The 18313-nt window shown below is 43.3% G+C and overlaps 2 protein-coding genes across 2 annotated transcripts; one reads left to right on the top strand and one right to left on the bottom strand.

The window, feature by feature from the left end:
- Positions 1–203: 203 nt before the first annotated feature.
- Positions 204–16179, top strand: lin9 (lin-9 DREAM MuvB core complex component). The gene is made up of 15 exons (XM_084313743.1): positions 204–245; positions 1058–1090; positions 2905–2996; positions 3390–3497; positions 3645–3775; positions 5264–5389; positions 6129–6286; positions 7330–7463; positions 7869–7994; positions 9224–9325; positions 11173–11253; positions 12182–12307; positions 13074–13256; positions 13968–14065; positions 15036–16179. The coding sequence occupies exons 1-15, from the start codon at positions 215–217 to the stop codon at positions 15139–15141; spliced, it is 1635 nt and encodes a 544-aa protein (XP_084169869.1). The 5' UTR covers positions 204–214; the 3' UTR covers positions 15142–16179.
- mixl1 (Mix paired-like homeobox) lies at positions 15763–18245 on the bottom strand. The gene is made up of 3 exons (XM_084313744.1): positions 18082–18245; positions 17443–17678; positions 15763–16959 (listed from the first exon to the last, which is right to left on the bottom strand). Exons 1-3 carry the CDS (start codon positions 18185–18187, stop codon positions 16309–16311), a joined length of 993 nt encoding a protein of 330 aa, XP_084169870.1. The 5' UTR covers positions 18188–18245; the 3' UTR covers positions 15763–16308.
- Between the last annotated feature and the right edge of the window lie 68 nt (positions 18246–18313).

Genomic DNA, 18313 nt, shown 5'->3' with positions numbered 1-18313 from the left:
AGATTTTCCTCTGCAAATGCTACATCATTACTGAACCTGTTTCGTGTAACGTTGAAACCTATACAGGCTATAATTTAACACAAAGTAAATTTTTTGCATTTTTTTGTTTGAAGTGGCAAAATTGTATTTCTCAAATTGCCCTCCAGATAATGTGTCCCGTCCCAGAATGCATCTCTTCACAAGGTCTTTGAAAAAGCGGCGCGGCTCATTCAAGATGGCGGAGATGGACTCGCTGTTGGACGAGAGTGAGTAACACAACAACGAATTTTAAAAAGAGTTTTACACAGACTATCCTCGTCGGTAATGTTGTTTTAAATAGATAGTCGTTCTTTATACACATTAGTGGTCGAATGCGCGCTCTTCACGCATTTCTTCAATAATTTAAAAACTCATTTTTTCGGGGTGTAAGTGAGCTAAGAGAGATTCCCGTTCTTATCCCCCAGCCAAGTGAGCTAACGCTTGTTAGCCGGACGAGCTAACGTTAGCCGCAGAGTTTAGCCTAGCTGGGTAAACACATAGCTTCTTAGCCATAAGCTAACGTTGTTGCCCCTTTTCTATATAAACAATAAAATACTACTACTGGCCAAAACACGGGGAGCTGACGTTAGTTAAAGCCAACGTTAGCTGGCTTTTAGGTTGTCATTTTATTTGTGCCTTGAATGATACCGTCAGCGTACCCTGCTTATTATTATTTAAAGGTAACGTTATTTACCTTATTATGGTGATGACAGAGTAGGTATCTGGTGTGGTGTTATTATTATCATAAGGTGGTGGCGATCAACTGTTAAGTCAATCAACCCCACTCGTCATTATTATTATGCACAATGTACACCTTTTTTAGGGACGTAATAAGTTGTTTGTTTAGGTCAAGAAGACAGCTAAGCTCAACGCTGTCTGTCACACAGGTGACAGGCTTCAGACATGTCTTCTTCTTTCCCCCAGCCTTTTTTAGATGAGCATGATTCCTAACCATTCGTGCGAGGTAGCATAATTAAGATCACTGTGTGCTATAATCACTTAACGTAAAGGTTCTTCTTCTGCTCTCCTCTGGTTTCAGGCTCTTCGGCTGAGGCACTTGTCAGCCTGAAAGGTATTGTACACAGCTTTGTGTGTGTTGTGCTTTTGACTCTCAGCCATTTTGTGTTTTCCACTTCTAAATCCTTTATTGGATTAGGGGTCTGTAGTATTAACTCGAATGACAGGCGTGCTCTGACAACCCCACACTAGATGGCCATGTCGTACTTGGGTACAATATATAATATAGGTAAAGAAATACTGGTGCCCTCTGTCGTACAACATGTATAGTAGGCATCGACTCTGTATAACAACATGTAGATGTCGAGGAGTTGTTGGTTGAGGTCATTGGTAGCACATGGTGCTGTTCTGGGCTTGCTGTGTGTGCAGAGGGGATGGTATGGGTCCAGGATGCCGTCATTCTCTTTCGAGCCTTCTGGGGGGTGCAAGTTCAACTGACCCAAACATCTGTGATGGGAGGTGCCCATGTGATAATGCCAATGACATGCCCACTCTCTGCATTGCCTCCACCTCCCAATACTTATACTACTAGGCTACTATTCTAATATGCCTATACTACTATGCACTCAAGTCTGTACGTAGCACTCAAATTCAACGAACAGTCTTACTTACCCTTGGCTGCCGAGTTGTACCCTTCCTGCTGACTTGTTGTAGAGAACTTGTAAGTCGCTTTGGATAAAAGTGAGCTGAATGACTAAATGGAAATGTCCCAAGTCCTTTTACACAGGTACATGTGTGTTTACTCAATGTTTTATGTCAACATGCATAGATCATATCCTGTGTAATGGTGTTAAAACAAACATAAACCGGCGGCTACGTGGCGTAGTGGGCAAGGCGCTCGCCACAACATCTGGAGACGCTGGGCTTGCCTGTTCGAGCCCAGCGCTCCACATTTGCTTTCAGTTTAGCTGGTCGTCCGTACTAATACACATTGGCCTTATTAGGGGGTGGGAAACTGATGGGTGGGGATCGGGCGTTGTGGACAGCGACTCCTACAGGTCAGTTGGTGCGCCTGCGCAGTAGAATCAGGAAGTGTCGGGGGCAGCGTGAGCCTCCCACGCGTTACTCCTCGCCACTGAGAAATCGAGCTGCGCAGGTGAAAAGATGCGACTGCTGTTACCTCAAGTACCGGAGGGGACTTGTGCTATGTATGACTTAGTCCACATTGCAGCCGGCTTGTGGGAGGCAAGAAACAGCGTTCGTGACAGGGGAGGGTTGAATTGGATGATACGAAATTGGGATGGGAGAAAATATAGAAAATGGGAGAAAGTGGAAAAAGAAAAAAACATAAACCGTATTGATTCTGGGATACAGTATAAAGGGGTTGAGTCTACAACAAAATCTCCAAATTCACCAGCCAGTGTCGCAATTTCCCCAGCCGACTAGATATTTTATAATTGAACTTCTGAATGATGTTTTTTACCTGCCAACATGGCTGATAGGCGAGCGGATAAACGTACCAGTCACAGCCAAACATGTCAGATTTTGGCTGGTGTTACTGGGCAAAGATACAGCGAGCAACGTGACTGATGTGGTGTGATTGTATTCTGATGGGTGGTGTGAGAGGCTCAGATTGTATGCTTGTAGTGGACTCGTGGAAGCTTCTTACTGTAGTCTTGTCAAATAGAAGTTTTATACCACTGGGAAACTTTGAACAGCTGTTATTTACTTCTCCATTTTGGTGTGAATGATATGGACATACAGTTGTAGACATTTTGGCCAAGGCAGAGGGAACATTCATTCATGGAGCTCTTGTCACATCAGGCAGGGAAACTGCGTAACAGTCGTGCTGGGCTTGTTTTCATGCTTGTGTTTTGCGTCTGTCTCAGTAGCAATGTTGACTTGGGGATACTTGGGTTTTTCCTCCAGAGGGCAGCTTGTCCAACTCTTTGAATGAGAAGAACAGCTTCCCAAGGGCTCACAACACGAGAGGTCGACACAACTCCATAACAATGGACACGGTGAGAGGAAGTAGTTTATACCGCTCTTAAAATAAATGTTCTCCACTGACTGAATTGTATAGATGATATCGTCTGAGGTATTCATGATCCTATAATAATAATAATAACTTTGTTTGTATAGCACCTTTCATACACGGGATTGCAGTTCAAAGTGCTTTACATCAGTAAGAAATAAGACATAAAATCAGTGTAAAACAAGAGCACTTTATGCAAAGCATAAAGTGGGATAAAATAATGCAGATATATTAATCAAAATCATATCAGAACCTCACGTTCCAATATAGGCTTCTTGGATTTCTGTAATCTGTTAGGCGATAGTTGGTATAAGGTCATTGCAAGATTGGTCTGTTGAGGGTTGGGTTTTTTAATAAATAAATGTCTACGTGTGTCTAGCCCACACGGAGCTCCAAGAGGAGTCGTCTGTTCCGGGAGGAGGAGCCACAGCCACGCCTCCCCTCCAGGTCCCCCAGGAGGAGCCAGAGGGTCACGACCACACCCCAGGTAACCCCAACCCCAACCCCAGGTCTACACTTTGATTGCATTCATTCATTAACATTTTATTTGTATTTTTTGAATGGCCGTTGGAGACTCAAGTCTCAATCTTCGCTGACCGAGTTGACGTTGTTGTCGTTGGTTTTTATCTTACAGAAGTTTGCTAACATGACGACCCCAGATAAGAAGGCGTCCCAGAAAATCGGTCTGAGATTGAGAAACCTCCTCAAACTACCCAAAGCTCACAAATGGTGTATCTATGAGTGGTTCTACTCCAATATTGACAGGTAAACTAAACACAAATTCCTACCTACAAAACGTACACGCAAATTAACTATTTTACACAAGCATACACACAAAGCCTATATGAACCATTTAAATTCCGTTATCTATCATTTTAATAGGGGTGGGATTCTCATGACGTTTTTTTTTTCAATTTAAAATCTACTCAAATTTCACGTTTATGTAGGCGATTCAATCGGTTAGATTCAAGTTGTTTTATTTGTCACATAAAAGGTACATGCTTATTTCTAGAGTGACAAGTGTTTATTTTATTTTTATTTAACCAGGCAGGTCAATTAACACTTTGGATGCCACGCCTCCCCGTCTCAAAACATGGTTGAATGCCAGCACCCACTTCAATGATGGCGTTGTGAACGCATAAACTATGTCTTAAATTATGGCTATGTGTCTAATCTGGCTGTCGCTTATCAATGACTTGTTTGCAGTCAACATTGTCGAAACGGATTGTTTTTTAATCGGTTCATTTCCGTTTTATACCATTTTGAAAAACCCTAGTTTTCTTGAAAGTTTCAGGAAAATATAAAGATTCTGTGATAAACGGCCTTTACTGGAATATTCTGAGTCATTTTTCGGCCTATTTATGATCGTTTTCAAATAAACGCTAGATTATTGATAGTATGTGTACTTATGCACGCTAGAGAATTAAGCTGAAAAATCTATTCTCATTTCCTGATCAGCGCACACACACACGTATGGCACACGCTGATATCTCTGTGAAAACAGCTCTGATTATCCTAAGACTGGTAAAAATATATTCCTTACCTCAAATCAGATGTTCTCCAAAAAGATTATTCCAATTCCTGATCGCCATTCCAAATATCGATCACGTTTATTGATTCAGCGCTGGGTACTGGAAATATGTATTCCACGCTGTTTTGCGGCTCGGCAATGACTTGGATCTCTTCGGATGGCTTGCCGGAGAAGTAAAATGAGGAAACTGGATTCCCCCCCCCCCCCCCCCCCCCATGTCTTCATTCAGTCAAATCCAATGGGATGCAGTACAACAGGGAGAGACGATAGAGGGCGCTATTTTCCCAATGGAGCTCAGAGAGTTTGCAGCACTAACGTGAGACTAGATTGATGAAATATGAATTCAAATCGCTAATAAATTTAAAAAAAACGACAAAAAACCGCTATATGTCGTAGCTGGCATTCGGCATGAACTAACGACATAGCCTCATTGGCACTCAAAATGTTAAGAACAAATCCTTATTTACAATGACCTCGCAAGAGGACAAAAGGGCCCCTCGAAGGGTTACCGGAAAAGGGGACAACACATTTTATAAAATGGAGAAGAGACTATTAATTTTTTCCATTTTCACTTTTTAAATGTTTGTTGCCTCCCATGTTTTAACCAGATGCAGTTACCTCTAACGGCCACAAGGTGCCAATCTTCCATTGTGATGGTTAATTTTTTAGAAGATAGATTCTCAATAGTGTCTTTGTTTCCATTCCTCTGCCCCCCCCCCCAGGCCTCTCTTTGAGGGCGACAATGACTTCTGCCTGTGTCTGAAGGAGTCCTTCCCCAACCTGAAGACCAGGAAGCTGACCCGGGTGGAGTGGGGCACCATCAGGAGGCTCATGGGCAAACCACGACGGTAACCGCGGTTACGCCACTTTAGACTTTCCCCCTCTGCTGTGTCCTTCCACTAGGGCTGCTCCATTATGGCAAATCTTTTTTTACAATGAGTTTACTCATTAAATTTGGAAACATCATGAATTTATTCAACTTAATTTTCTTTTTAACAGTCTATTCATAGTTTGACCTATCTCAAACCCCGCCCTCTTTTCATGATCTTCCGATCACAACAGTTGTGATTGGTGGATCTATTCATAGTTTGACCTATCTCAAACCCCGCCCTCTTTTCATGATCTTCCGATCACAACAGTTGTGATTGGTGGATCAAGAAAAGTCAGTGGGGTTTGAGATGGGTCGATTGAAAGTAAAATTACCTAGTGCAGTTTAGAATTTTAAACGTTCTTATTTACAATGACGGCGTTCTTATTTACAATAACAGACAGATGACCTCTTGATGGATATATAGGGGCATGGGGTAATTTTTTTTAAAGCAAACTACAAGGAAAATATACCACACATCCTTACACACATACAATACAAACACCCACGTCCACACACCAGTACATAACTCCACGGACACCAATGATGAAGGACCGCAATGGAAACAAGCCTATGGCTTTATTGTGTTTTAGTTTTTTTATGCTATTGGTAAATGGTTATGTATACCATGTTAAATTGTATATGTGTTATTGATTTCATCATATTCATCAATAAACGATTCAATCAATACTTAACGCGGTCTTGTTGCCCCGTGGCAGGTGTTCGTCTGCGTTCTTCGCGGAGGAGCGGACGGCTTTGCGGCAGAAGAGGCAGAAGATGCGACTGCTGCAGCAGAGGAAGCTGTCGGACGTGTCCACCTGCAAAGACCTGCCCGACGAGATCCCCCTGCCGCTCATCATAGGAACCAAAGTCACCGGTAACATTACACTACTTCACACGCACTAGGGATGGGCATTTGAAAGAAAAAAAATCCAGATCGATTGTATTGTATTACTCGAAAAGGGGGAAAAAATTAAAAAAATATATATTAGAATTTTTTTGTTTTTTTATTATTACTTATTTGTTCATTCATGTATATATGTTTAAGGAAACCAACAAACGGTTATAATCTTACACATACATGTGAAAAGATATGTAAAAAGAGAAAAATATTCAAAAAAAATTTTTTAACCCACTCCTCACAATGATCACTAACCCACTCCTCACAATGATCACTAACCCACTCCCCACAATGATCACTAACCCACTCCTCACAATGATCACTAACCCACTCCTCACAATGATCACTAACCCACTCCCCACAATGATCACTAACCCACTCCTCACAATGATCACTAACCCACTCCTCACAATGATCACTAACCCACTCCCCACAATGATCACTAACCCACTCCTCACAATGATCACTAACCCACTCCTCACAATGATCACTAACCCACTCCTCACAATGATCACTAACCCACTCCTCACAATGATCACTAACCCACTCCTCACAATGATCACTAACCCACTCCTCACAATGATCACTAACCCACTCCTCACAATGATCACTAACCCACTCCTCACAATGATCACTAACCCACTCCCCACAATGATCACTAACCCACTCCCCACAATGATCACTAACCCACTCCTCACAATGATCACTAACCCACTCCCCACAATGATCACTAACCCACTCCTCACAATGATCACTAACCCACTCCTCACAATGATCACTAACCCACTCCTCACAATGATCACTAACCCACTCCTCACAATGATCACTAACCCACTCCTCACAATGATCACTAACCCACTCCTCACAATGATCACTAACCCACTCCCCACAATGAGTACAATTTGACCGTCAACTTTGTAGCCAACTTCTGAACGAGAAGCCCCGTGTTAATGAAAAGCCTATAGGCTACGGTTGATGTTGTTGGTTCATGGTTGTATCACGTGCCTCTTCTCTTCCAGCGCGGCTCCGAGGCGACCACGACGGCCTGTTCACCGGGCAGATCGACGCCGTGGACACCAGCGCCGCCACATACCGCGTCACGTTCGACCGCAACGGCCTGGGCACGCACACCGTGCCCGACTACGAAGTGCTGGTGAGAGTGACTCTGCTTATTGTGCTCCTGCGTCGCTGCCAAAAGCCTTGCCATGATCCACGATCCTCAGACTAAATCCTCAATTTGAATAAAGTGATTAATCTGATTAAATGAGTCTTTTCTTTTTATTAAATCAACATTCTTTAATGAATATGCACTCATCAGTTTTAATACTATAATATTAGTGTAGCCTAATCTTTATCTGCAACTGTGAAGAAAACCCCCATTGGTTTAAACGGAATGAATAGACGCACACAAAAAAAAATATATATAATAAAAAATTCGAATGTTGATTTAGAATTCAAATCCAACGTAACCAACGAAGGTCCGAACGTTTGGGCTCAGCCCTAGTGTGTGTATATGTATGTATGCAGGAGTGTAATGAATCTGTGTTTCTCTCTGCAGAGCAACGAGCCCAACGAGACCATGCCCATCTCTGCCTTCGCACAGAAACACCGGCCCCACCGCTACCTCCACAGCTTTATGACTCCTCCCAGACTCCTCCCGGCCCCGCCCACTGGTGGCCTCACGGTAGGTACCTCCACAGCTTTATGACTCCTCCCAGACTCGCCCACTGGTGGCCTCACGGTAGGTACCTCCACAGCTTTATGACTCCTCCCAGACTCCTCCCGGCCCGCCCACTGGTGGCCTCACGGTAGGTACCTCCACAGCTTTATGACTCCTCCCAGACTCCTCCCGGCCCCGCCCACTGGTGGCCTCACGGTAGGTACCTCCACAGCTTTATGACTCCTCCCAGACTCCTCCCGGCCCCGCCCACTGGTGTCCTCACGGTAGGTACCTCCACAGCTTTATGACTCCTCCCAGACTCCTCCCGGCCCCGCCCACTGGTGTCCTCACGGTAGGTACCTCCACAGCTTTATGACTCCTCCCAGACTCCTCCCGGCCCCGCCCACTGGTGTCCTCATGGTAGGTACCTCCACAGCTTTATGACTCCTCCCAGACTCCTCCCGGCCCCGCCCACTGGTGTCCTCACGGTAGGTACCTCCACAGCTTTATGACTCCTCCCAGACTCGCCCTCTGCTGTCCTCACGGTAGGTACCTCCACAGCTTTATGACTCCTCCCAGACTCCTCCTGGCCCCGCCCACTGCTGTCCTCAACGGTAGGACAGCTCTGAAAAACATCTCCTTGCTTGTGTCACATTTTACACTGCAAGGAAGCTCAGCGCTGTCTGTGTTATTATTTATTAACACGCGTCTTTGCATACATTAGCAGATATATTGTGATGCATATCCATGTTGATAAAAAAATTCTGTAGGATTATTTGGTCATTACTTCTCTTGTCACCCAGCATGAGAATCTACACACACATGCACGATGGAATGGTACATTGTAGAGACTGGGAAGGAATGAAGGTTCTCATATGTATGTAGTAATTTCTGAATAAAGGGTAATTTTGGATATTTTTTTATTTTTGTGGTATTATGAAAACTTTATTGGGCTACTGTAAAAAGCACTTTAGCATACTCTTGCACTGTGGTTTAGGTTTTAGTACTTATTTTAGGCCATACACAGACTGAGGAGTGGCCCCAATTAGTTTTGTAGCCAACTCTCCAAAGCTGTGGGGTATAATATCCACTAAGGAGAACAGCATGGCTTGTTTCTGGACATACCCTTTTAATGACTCGTTGAACTCTCTGATTTCCTTCCATTATTTCTCTGCGTCTGTCTGCATCAATAATGTAAATAACTGAGAAGCTTCTATTGTTACCCAATGAACCCCTGTCCTCCGCCCCTCCAGGACATCGACCCTCTCAGTGGCCAGTCTCCGTGGAAGAGCAAGCTGCCGGGTGCCGAGGGCGACACGCTCGGAGGCTTTCCCGTCAAGTTCCTTTTCCAAGTGGTGACTACTTCCTGTCTTGTATAATACACAAACCTGGCAAACCTTTCAGCGATTCACCGTTAGCTAAACTGGTGTTGGATATCAGGCCAGTAGCAAACTATTGCTACCAGACACCTGGCTTTTCATCAGGGATTCACCTTTACAGATACTGGTGTTGGATATCAGGCCAGTAGCGCATTATTGTCCCAGACAATTTCCTCAATACCAAGAGCATTTTGTAAGAGAGAAATGTATTGTTTTTGTCCGTTAACACATTGAGTGCCACGCCCCTTCCGGGAAGTGCATCTGGCCTTGCCGCCCATTAACCCCATGTAAACGCTCACCTTGTTTGTAGAGCTAAACCTATATTTTATATTGTAGCTATGGGTCTAATAAAACCGTCGATTGTCAGTGAGTTGCTTCCAGTCAACGTGCAAAAAAACAGATTATTTTTTCATCCGTACATTTCCGTCTTATACCGTTTTGAATATGAATATAGTTTGGGTGCTTCTGAGTAATTCCAGGAAAAAGACGCGAAAATAGCGTTTTAGTGGAAACCACTTATCACGTAATTTTTCGCCTGATTATAGAATCTTCCTGAAATCAACGCTAGATTATCATTATGTCTCCTCGTGCATACATGAAATGGGCCCTGGAGCGCGGCGCCCCCCCCCCCCCCCCCCCCCCTCCTCCACCCAACGGTGAACAGCACACACAGATGGCTTCAATCGCGGGAGAAAGAAATATCAGATCAACACAATATTGGATATATAGAGTCCTTACCTGGTCTCTGATGTAATGCAAAAAAAAGAATCCAATTATCTGATCGCCATTCCAGTTATCCACAGCGATCCTGTCTCCGACGTTATTGGGCATTGCACATGAACGGGCGGGCGGGGGCCGTTGTCCAAGCCATCTCTCCAAGCGCGTATTTTGCTTTTTTTGAGTGTTTAGGACCCGCCCCCACGCCGCAGCTCGGTAGAGAAAATAAACTACATAATTTCTAATGGAGTGCAATAGCGGCCGAAGGCGTTAGAGGGCGGTATAAGACCGTCTGCCACCTCAGACACACTCGGAAAAGTATGCACAAGGTGCCCCGCTGGATTATGAATGGTAATAGCGAATAAAAGAAATACCGTGAGAAAAACGTAGATCTACGTTTCCGGCACTCAACCGTCGGGCGACAGAAACGTAGTTCTACGTTAACGGCACCCAAAGGGTTAATGTGTTTTTGGCGATGCTTTTCAGTAAAAGTAACTGATTGGATCGGTGCTCGGTATCGACCGACGCTTACTTAAAGTTCACAACTGAGTGAAATGGTGGTATATTCCTTTATTGACCACCTTGGGGAAATTTGGGTGTCATAGCAGCATGGAAGAGGGGAGGTACAGGTAATGGTAGAAAGACAAATATAGTCGATACAATTTTAGATCTGAATATACAGTCAAGTTAGACCGCGCTCACAAGTTCTCACACTGGATGCTGTAATCCCATAAAGTTCAGTATATCAAAAAGCAGGGTAGCCGGACCAGCACTCACAGGTTCAATGTTTTTTAATGGCAGCCTGAATAAATAGCAGACATGTTAGCTAGCCATATCACTGAAGAAGGACATTGTCCGAAACATGTCTGCTATTTATTCAGGCTGCCATTAAAAAACATTGAACCTGTGAGTGCTGGTCCGGCTACCCTGCTTTTTGATATACAGATCTGAATATACAAAAATATGAGAAAAAAAATTAAAGGTGTAAACAATATAATTAACTCTGAATATGGGTATCGGTGCATCTCTACCTTTTATCACCTATGTGCTTTAGTCCACTAACGTCTGCTCTTGTATCTTTCTCTCCCATCTTTTGGCACATCTAGACGAGGCTTTCAAAGATCCTCATGATCAAGAAAGACCACATCAAGCACTTGAAAGATATGAACACGGAGGCTGAGAAAATGGTAAGATCACACCGTGAAACGTCTTGTTCTGCTTCACAAACGCATCGACTGTCGAGGGTGCGGTTGGGTATCGAAAAATGATACGTATGGGTGTCATACCAATTATTTATGTATCAGTCTTGGTTTTAAAGCATCAATAGGTATTCGATGGGGCTGGGCGATATGAAAGAAATTCATGCCAAAAATGATCATCTGTTAATGCCAGAGATGTGGATTATATCTCCCAGTATTTGTCTGCATGTGTGAAATCGCATGATGGATGAACCGCTGCATTGCGTTGAACTGTGTGATCATGTAAAGTGTCACATCTCAGAATTTTTTGTTAATGTGTGGTGTTTGCCATTAATTTAGATGTCAGAATTGTGTGCAATGATATCAGAAATTAATCGCGATTATGATCTCAATACGATATTGAATTATCGCCCAACCCTAATATCAAAGCTATGTAAGTCTTTTGGACATTTTTATTGATGAAATCCATCACGTGTGGTCTGATTCTGTTCAGAGAATTCTGTTAAGATTCACAACGATGCCCAATTCTAGTTAAAGGGCCGTAACAGTCTAATTTTGACTTCTCGCCATTACCAGAGCCTTTTCCAGACTGACTTTTAATAGCTTGTAATAGAGTAGTAATACATTTAGTGGAAATAAATAATTAAATAATTATTATAAAATAAGTAAATTACCTATGCCTCAAGTTGCATGGAGCATATTTTCAGTGAAATGTAGGCCGAGATCTACCAGAACATATACTTTATACACCTATGAGCACAACATTCTCTTCTCTGATGATGGGAGAGAAGTCATGATTAGACTGGTCTGGTTCCTTTTTATTATATATATATATATATATATATATATATATATAGGATGAAGTGTCACAATGCCAGGTAGTCTTAATCTGTAGTTTGTTTGTGTGTGTTTTCAGAAGTCGTACTCCATGTCCATCACCCTGGACTTCCAGAAGCGCTACGCCACCACAGTGTTGGAGCTGGATCAGCTAAACAAAGACCTCAACAAGGTTCTGCACGAAGTCCAGCAGTTCTGCTGTGAGGTTAGCAGCAACACAAGCGCACACACACACGCACACAGGAGTTCTTCATTCCCGTCTTGGTGTTCCACTGGAATATCATGGAATTGACCCATCTCAAATCTCGCCCTCTTTTCTTGATCCTCCAATCACAATCACTTTGAGAAGCAACCGTTGTGATGGGAGGATTAAGAAAAGAGGGCGAACCAGACGGGTGAAACCCAGCGAATTCCATTCATTTCTTAAGGCAAAGTCATGGAACATCACAGCGTTTTATAAATGGCTCACTTTGTTGGAATTTTCCAGAATGTGTTTCACAACTTTTGTCGGCCACATTAAAGGGATAGTCCATATTTTTTAAGAATCCTGTCTGCTTTGTCTCAAACTGGGAGTTCACCCAAAAAAAGAAAACATTACACCAGTTTTTTGTTTTTTCAGACATTGGAAGCAGAAAACATTAGCATTTGTTAGCATCACGCTAAGCATGTTGGTGGAAGTAAATGGAGGGCCAATTTGGGATGCTTTGTAAAAATTATGCTATTTTTTGCTTATTACATTGGCTGTTTGCTAAATTAAAAGATGAGGCTTGGCTATCGATCATCATTTGGCAATTTCCAAAGGCTGATTCGGTACAGCTCTTGTAGTTTTCAAGTGACACTGCGAGTGACATTTCCTCCCTTCTCACGCGAGCGCACTAATACACTCTGTTTGCATGGTGACTCATTAGTGAAGCGTACTGCGTCCTGAAGCCCTGTGGTTGAAGTGACCCAGCAGTGTCTCCTCTCTCCAGCTGGCTCCAGACCAGGGCATGGCTCCTGCAGACCAGCCCACGGAGCTGCGGCGGCGCTGTGAGGAGGAGGCCCAGGACCTGGTCCAGCAGAGCAACTCCCTGAGCGACGGGCAGCAGTGTGTGAGCAACCCCAAGCTCACGCACCTCATCTCAGGCCTCACCGCGTTGCTGCTGCAGATCAAGGTACGTGTACGACACTCGCACTGTTAAAAACCACGGCCTCGTTGACTATATTCACACCGTGGCTGTTTTGCTCTCGTGTCTTTCTCGGGTTGGGGTTCCCTTCCACCCTCTTCCCACCAAAGCAGGGCTCTACGCTAACCGTTTCCCCAAGGAGCACATGTTCTCCTAAATGAGAGAATTTACGAGCACACAAAGAAATTCAGGAGCGCAGTGAAAAAAGTACCAGAGTTTATTAACAAACTATTTATTACATGCATATTATACTGTGCGTATGTGTGCATAAACTGCATACTAAGGGACAAACATCTGTGCAATAAGCATTACCAAAATCACACATTGATCCATGCCTACTAGACAAAGGATATAGGTTGTCCAGCTGATTTTGTATGTTTTAGTGTTGTCACGATACCAACATTTTGACTTTGATACAGTCGACATAATATACCATATTCAAGCATTTGTAAGTAGTTATTGTAGTAGAGGTCATGCTCCCGGTGCAGCTTTAAATCAATGAAAGGTACTGTATAATACATCAGTTTTTATTTTTGTTCCAATTTGTTTACAGTTTTGGGACATGTGTTCAAACATTGTGTGCTAAATGTGTGAACTGCCCCTTTTTAAAGGCTTACATAGTAGACTAACACTTTCCTGCAACGATGTTTGTGCAACAAATTTTCACCGTCTTAACCATTTTCTTTGCTTGTGTCGTAGTGTCTAGCAGAGGGTGGCGACTTGAATTCATTTGAGTTCAAATCTCTAACGGACTCCCTAAACGACATCAAGAGCTCAATAGACCCCTCCAATATCAGGTGAGTCACATGTCACATTCACCACATCTTCACCACCCATTCTAGCCAATTTGTGATAGAGTGGATATTCTGTCAAATCCACTACTATATCACCTTAAACACTGTGAATCCACTACTATATCACCTTAAACACTGTGAATCCACTACTATATCACCTTAAACACTGTGAATCCACTACTATATCACCTTAAACACTGTGAATCCACTACTATCTCTCCTTAAACACTGTGAATCCACTACTATCTCTCCTTAAACACTGTGAATCCACTACTATCTCTCCTTAAACACTGTGAATCCACTACTATCCGATTCCTCTCCTTAAACACTGAATCCACTGCTATCTCTCCTTAAACACTATGAATCCACTACTATATCACCTTAAACACTGAATCCACTACTATCTCTCCTTAACTGTGAATCCACTGCTATCCTCTCCTTAAACACTGTGAATCCACTACTATTTATTTCCTTAAACACTGTGACTCCACTACTATTTATCTCCTTAAACACTGAATCCACTGCTATCTACTCCTTAAGGAGAGGATAGTAGTGGATTTGACAGTGTTTAAGGAGAGATAGTAGTGGATTCAGTGTTTAAGGAGAGATAGTAGTGGATTCAGTGTTTAAGGACAGATGGTAGTGGATTCACCATGTTTAAGGAGAGGATAGCAGTGGATTCAGTGTTTAAACACTGTGAATCCACTACTATCCTCTCCTTAAAGTTTTAAACTGTGAATCCACTACTATCTCTCCTTAAACACTGAATCCACTACTATCTCTCCTTAAACACTGTGAATCCACTACTATTTATCTCCTTAAACACTGTGAATCCACAAATTACTGCATCAATACAGTGAAATATATTGACTTTTCCCACGATATTCTAATTTATTGAGCTGCACCTGTATTATGTTATGTGCACGTGTTTCCCTCCATGCCGGCTCAAGCTCGTCTCCCTGTGTGTTTCCAGTTGCTTCCAGAACAACGTGGAGATCCACGTGGCCCACATCCAGAGTGGCCTCAGTCAGCTGGGGAACCTGCACGCCTTCGCTGCCAACAACACCAACACGGTCTGAGTCGGTGTCCCCTGCCTCCCCCGGCCCCCACATGCAAACACACACGCACCGGCGCCAATACTGGAGTTAAAACAATCAAAATAAGAGGCATTTGTGGATTGGCTACCACACAACCGGACTTGGAAATCCAGAGGAAATGTCCCGTAAAGGTGTCCAGATCCCTAAAGCGTCGTGGTGAAAAGCTGGGAACGGAAGGATCTGACGTGTTTGTTGTGTTTTACCGGCCCCTGTTTTTTTTTTTCTTGTGTGTGTGTGACACCGTTTATCGGCTGACGACAAACTTTGATATGAACCTTTGTGAAAAGAGCCACTAGCTGTGACTGTACTTCTCCAAACTCCTGCTGGTTATCCATTGGTGTCATGTGCCAAACAGTACTTCTTGCGGGTTTCTATAATCCATATTTATTTTTGAGGACAATGGTGGTTATAAAAGGAACGACATTTTACCATTTCTATAAAGCTTCCCTTTGTAAGTGTTTGTGTTCCTCTACTCCAGTGACTCCAGCACAGAGGAGGCTAAAGAATGTTTTGTAAAATTGTTTATTGTAGATATATTTGTACAATACCTCTATGATTTATTAGGATTTATCATCAACATTTCTGTCACATATTCAGAAATGGCTTTTGTAATTTTGTCTGCACTGAAAAGAGATTTTGGTATTTTTGTAAAGGAGAATTCAGATGTTTTCTTTTTTTTGTATGCCTTTGACTCCATAATATGGATTACCTTTTAAAAAATTTTAGTTGCTATTGCTGGAACCTCACAAGAGCCCTACATCACTGATGTAGCTTAATTTAAGTAAAAAAAAATATATATATATATAAATTACAAAAAAAAACTTGCTCCACAAGAATCCATTTAATTTTCATTTTTGTAAAGCTGTATATGAGAGTGCTTGAGCACTTGTACATAAATGATGCCCCATTTTTATGTTAAACATAGAGCAAAGCAAAGTTTTGGATTTTTTTTTTTAATGTATTCAGATTAAATATACACCAGAGGTACATTGTTTTCATATTTTATTTGGCATGTTGCAGAAGGACAATGAAAATGTTTATAAAAAATTTACAATAAATAACTTTTTTTTCTTCTTTCAAGCAAAATCAAGACTACTGTACATCTCTGTGCGGACAACTCATAATGACATGATGCAATTCATAAACGAGTCACATGAAGCCACCAAAGCCGGTTTCCCACTCCGAATCGGAATCGGAAAACGCCTGGACCGGGGAGAGGTGGCCTACATGGTTGCTCTTGGCCGCGGCCATCCGAGGACGCTGCTGCTGGGCATGGTGGCACTCCACGCTCTTCGGCGAGATCCTGCCGAAGGTATTGTGATTCTGGTTCGGAATAGGAGGGATGACGACTTTCATCTCCGGTCCGATCGTTTTGTTGGGTGGGAAGTTGTCATATTCTATGATGACTTGCTTCGGCGCAGAGTTGCCCCTATGGTGGTGTTGTTGTTGTTGGACCTTGAGGTACCGTCCGTCTCCCTGCTCGGGCTTCACCCTGCGCGCCTCGGCGGACGCGGGGTCGTAAACGCACGGGACCGACTGGCGCTCGAACCCGCACCCTTTCGTGGGTAGGCCGGTCTTGTGCATTTCGTCTGTCCCGTCACGCTGTGGTGGTGGTCCAAAGCCGCTGTCGCCCAGCGTGTAATGTACCATCCTCTGCATCTCCGGAGCCATTCTGCCGTGATGGCGCTGAGCGAACGGGACCAAGTCCACGGGAGAGCTGCTCACGGTACCGCTGACCTTCACCGACACCGATGACCCGACTTGCCGGCGGGATTTTGCGCGTCGGTTCTGGAACCACACCTGGAGGAAAAGCGAGCAAAGCGAGAGGTTAACACCAAATTCGATCTCACGTTTTTTGTTTCATTCGTTACATAATAAAGTACATGATTGTACATTATTGTGAAATGCTTGGTTCTGCAGGGGCCTCCTGAGATTGTGCTTAAAAAAAAGTATTGACTAAAAAAAGTTAAAAGAACCACAATGGAAATTACAATAGGCTACAACTATAAAAACAAAGTTTAAAATGCAAAAAGGTGTGTGGTGCAAATATTTGAGTAATAAATAGATACAATATGGAGTAGTGTTTAAAGTGTCTAAAAATGAATGTTAACCTGAGTGTATGTGGATGTGTGCAATGAATGTAGATGGGTGTCTACTAACTAAATCGTATGTCAACATTATGTACCATAGCCCTCCAGTTTCAGTCTATAATATAATAGTCCATAAATAATTGGAATTCTATAACGGCATGCATTGCAGCGTGAATAAAGGTCAATCTCTCACCTGGATTCTGGACTCGGGTAGACCCGTCAGCGCCTCCAGTCTCTCCCGCAGGTAGATGTCCGGGTACTTGGTGTCGGAGTACACCTTCTCCAGCACCTCGATCTGCTGCTGCGTGAAGTTGGTCCTCTTCCTCCGGTGAGTCAGCAGCGACATGCTGTCCGCCCGCGGCCCCGCGGAGCAGCTCGCCGCCGTGGAGGAGCTGAAGTAGTTCATTCTGTCCGTGGTGGCGCCGTAATCTGTGCAGCAACAACAAGAACAAGAAGAAAACATGAGTTTCATTTCATTTTTGACACCGATATCACTGTCGAAAAGTACATCTGAAATGACCCTGTGCGTAATTACGCGTCCCTGTCGCCAAGTTTTGCTTTATTTGTCACATGTGTCATGTACATTACAGTGAAATGCTTGGTTCTGTATGAGCCCCCTGGCCTGGGAATGTGCTTCATACAGTAAAAAGTAAACTAAATAAAGGCCAAACACTATACAAAATATACAAACTAAAGTACACAGTGAAAGTACAAAATGCCAGCTTTTTAAAATGCACGGATAAGTTAAGCATGTCGTGCGAATAGTTTTGTAAATACATAGATACAAATAAAAGATGGTGTGTAGTCGTGTTGAAAGTGTTTGTCAACCCACCTGAATGTCTCATGGCGTTGTTGTTATTAGCCTCAAGGTGTCCTTCGTGGTACATCTGAAATTGACTCAGGTCCCCGACCCTCATATTTCCATGAACCGCAGACATGATAGTAGTTTGTAGTGTTCCTTCTTGCGTCCAGCTTGTGAATGAATGACTTGGAGGATCCAGCCTCCAGGCATTTATATCCTCTCTCCTCTTCGTACTATCGTGATCAAAGGTGGTGGTGTCTCG

This window comes from Notolepis coatsorum, assembly GCF_963971535.1.
Source record: "Notolepis coatsorum genome assembly, chromosome: 5".
NCBI classification, from domain to species: Eukaryota; Metazoa; Chordata; class Actinopteri; order Aulopiformes; family Paralepididae; genus Notolepis; species Notolepis coatsorum.
This window is presented reverse-complemented; position numbering and strand designations above follow the sequence as displayed.

What these genes read in the sequence shown, in the direction of transcription:
- lin9 (XM_084313743.1), top strand. Translation starts at nt 215, where the DNA reads ATGGCGGAGATGGACTCGCTGTTGGACGAGA. An exon ending in TTCTACTCCAATATTGACAG is followed by an intron (nt 3,776 to 5,263) that starts GTAAACTAAACA and finishes CCCCCCCCCCAG; the next exon opens with GCCTCTCTTTGAGGGCGACA. An exon ending in CATAGGAACCAAAGTCACCG is followed by an intron (nt 6,287 to 7,329) that starts GTAACATTACAC and finishes CTTCTCTTCCAG; the next exon opens with CGCGGCTCCGAGGCGACCAC.
- mixl1 (XM_084313744.1), bottom strand. Translation starts at nt 18,187, where the DNA reads ATGTCTGCGGTTCATGGAAATATGAGGGTCGGGGACCTGAGTCAATTT. An exon ending in CAACGCCATGAGACATTCAG is followed by an intron (nt 17,679 to 18,081) that starts GTGGGTTGACAA and finishes GTTGCTGCACAG; the next exon opens with ATTACGGCGCCACCACGGAC. An exon ending in TACCCGAGTCCAGAATCCAG is followed by an intron (nt 16,960 to 17,442) that starts GTGAGAGATTGA and finishes CTTTTCCTCCAG; the next exon opens with GTGTGGTTCCAGAACCGACG.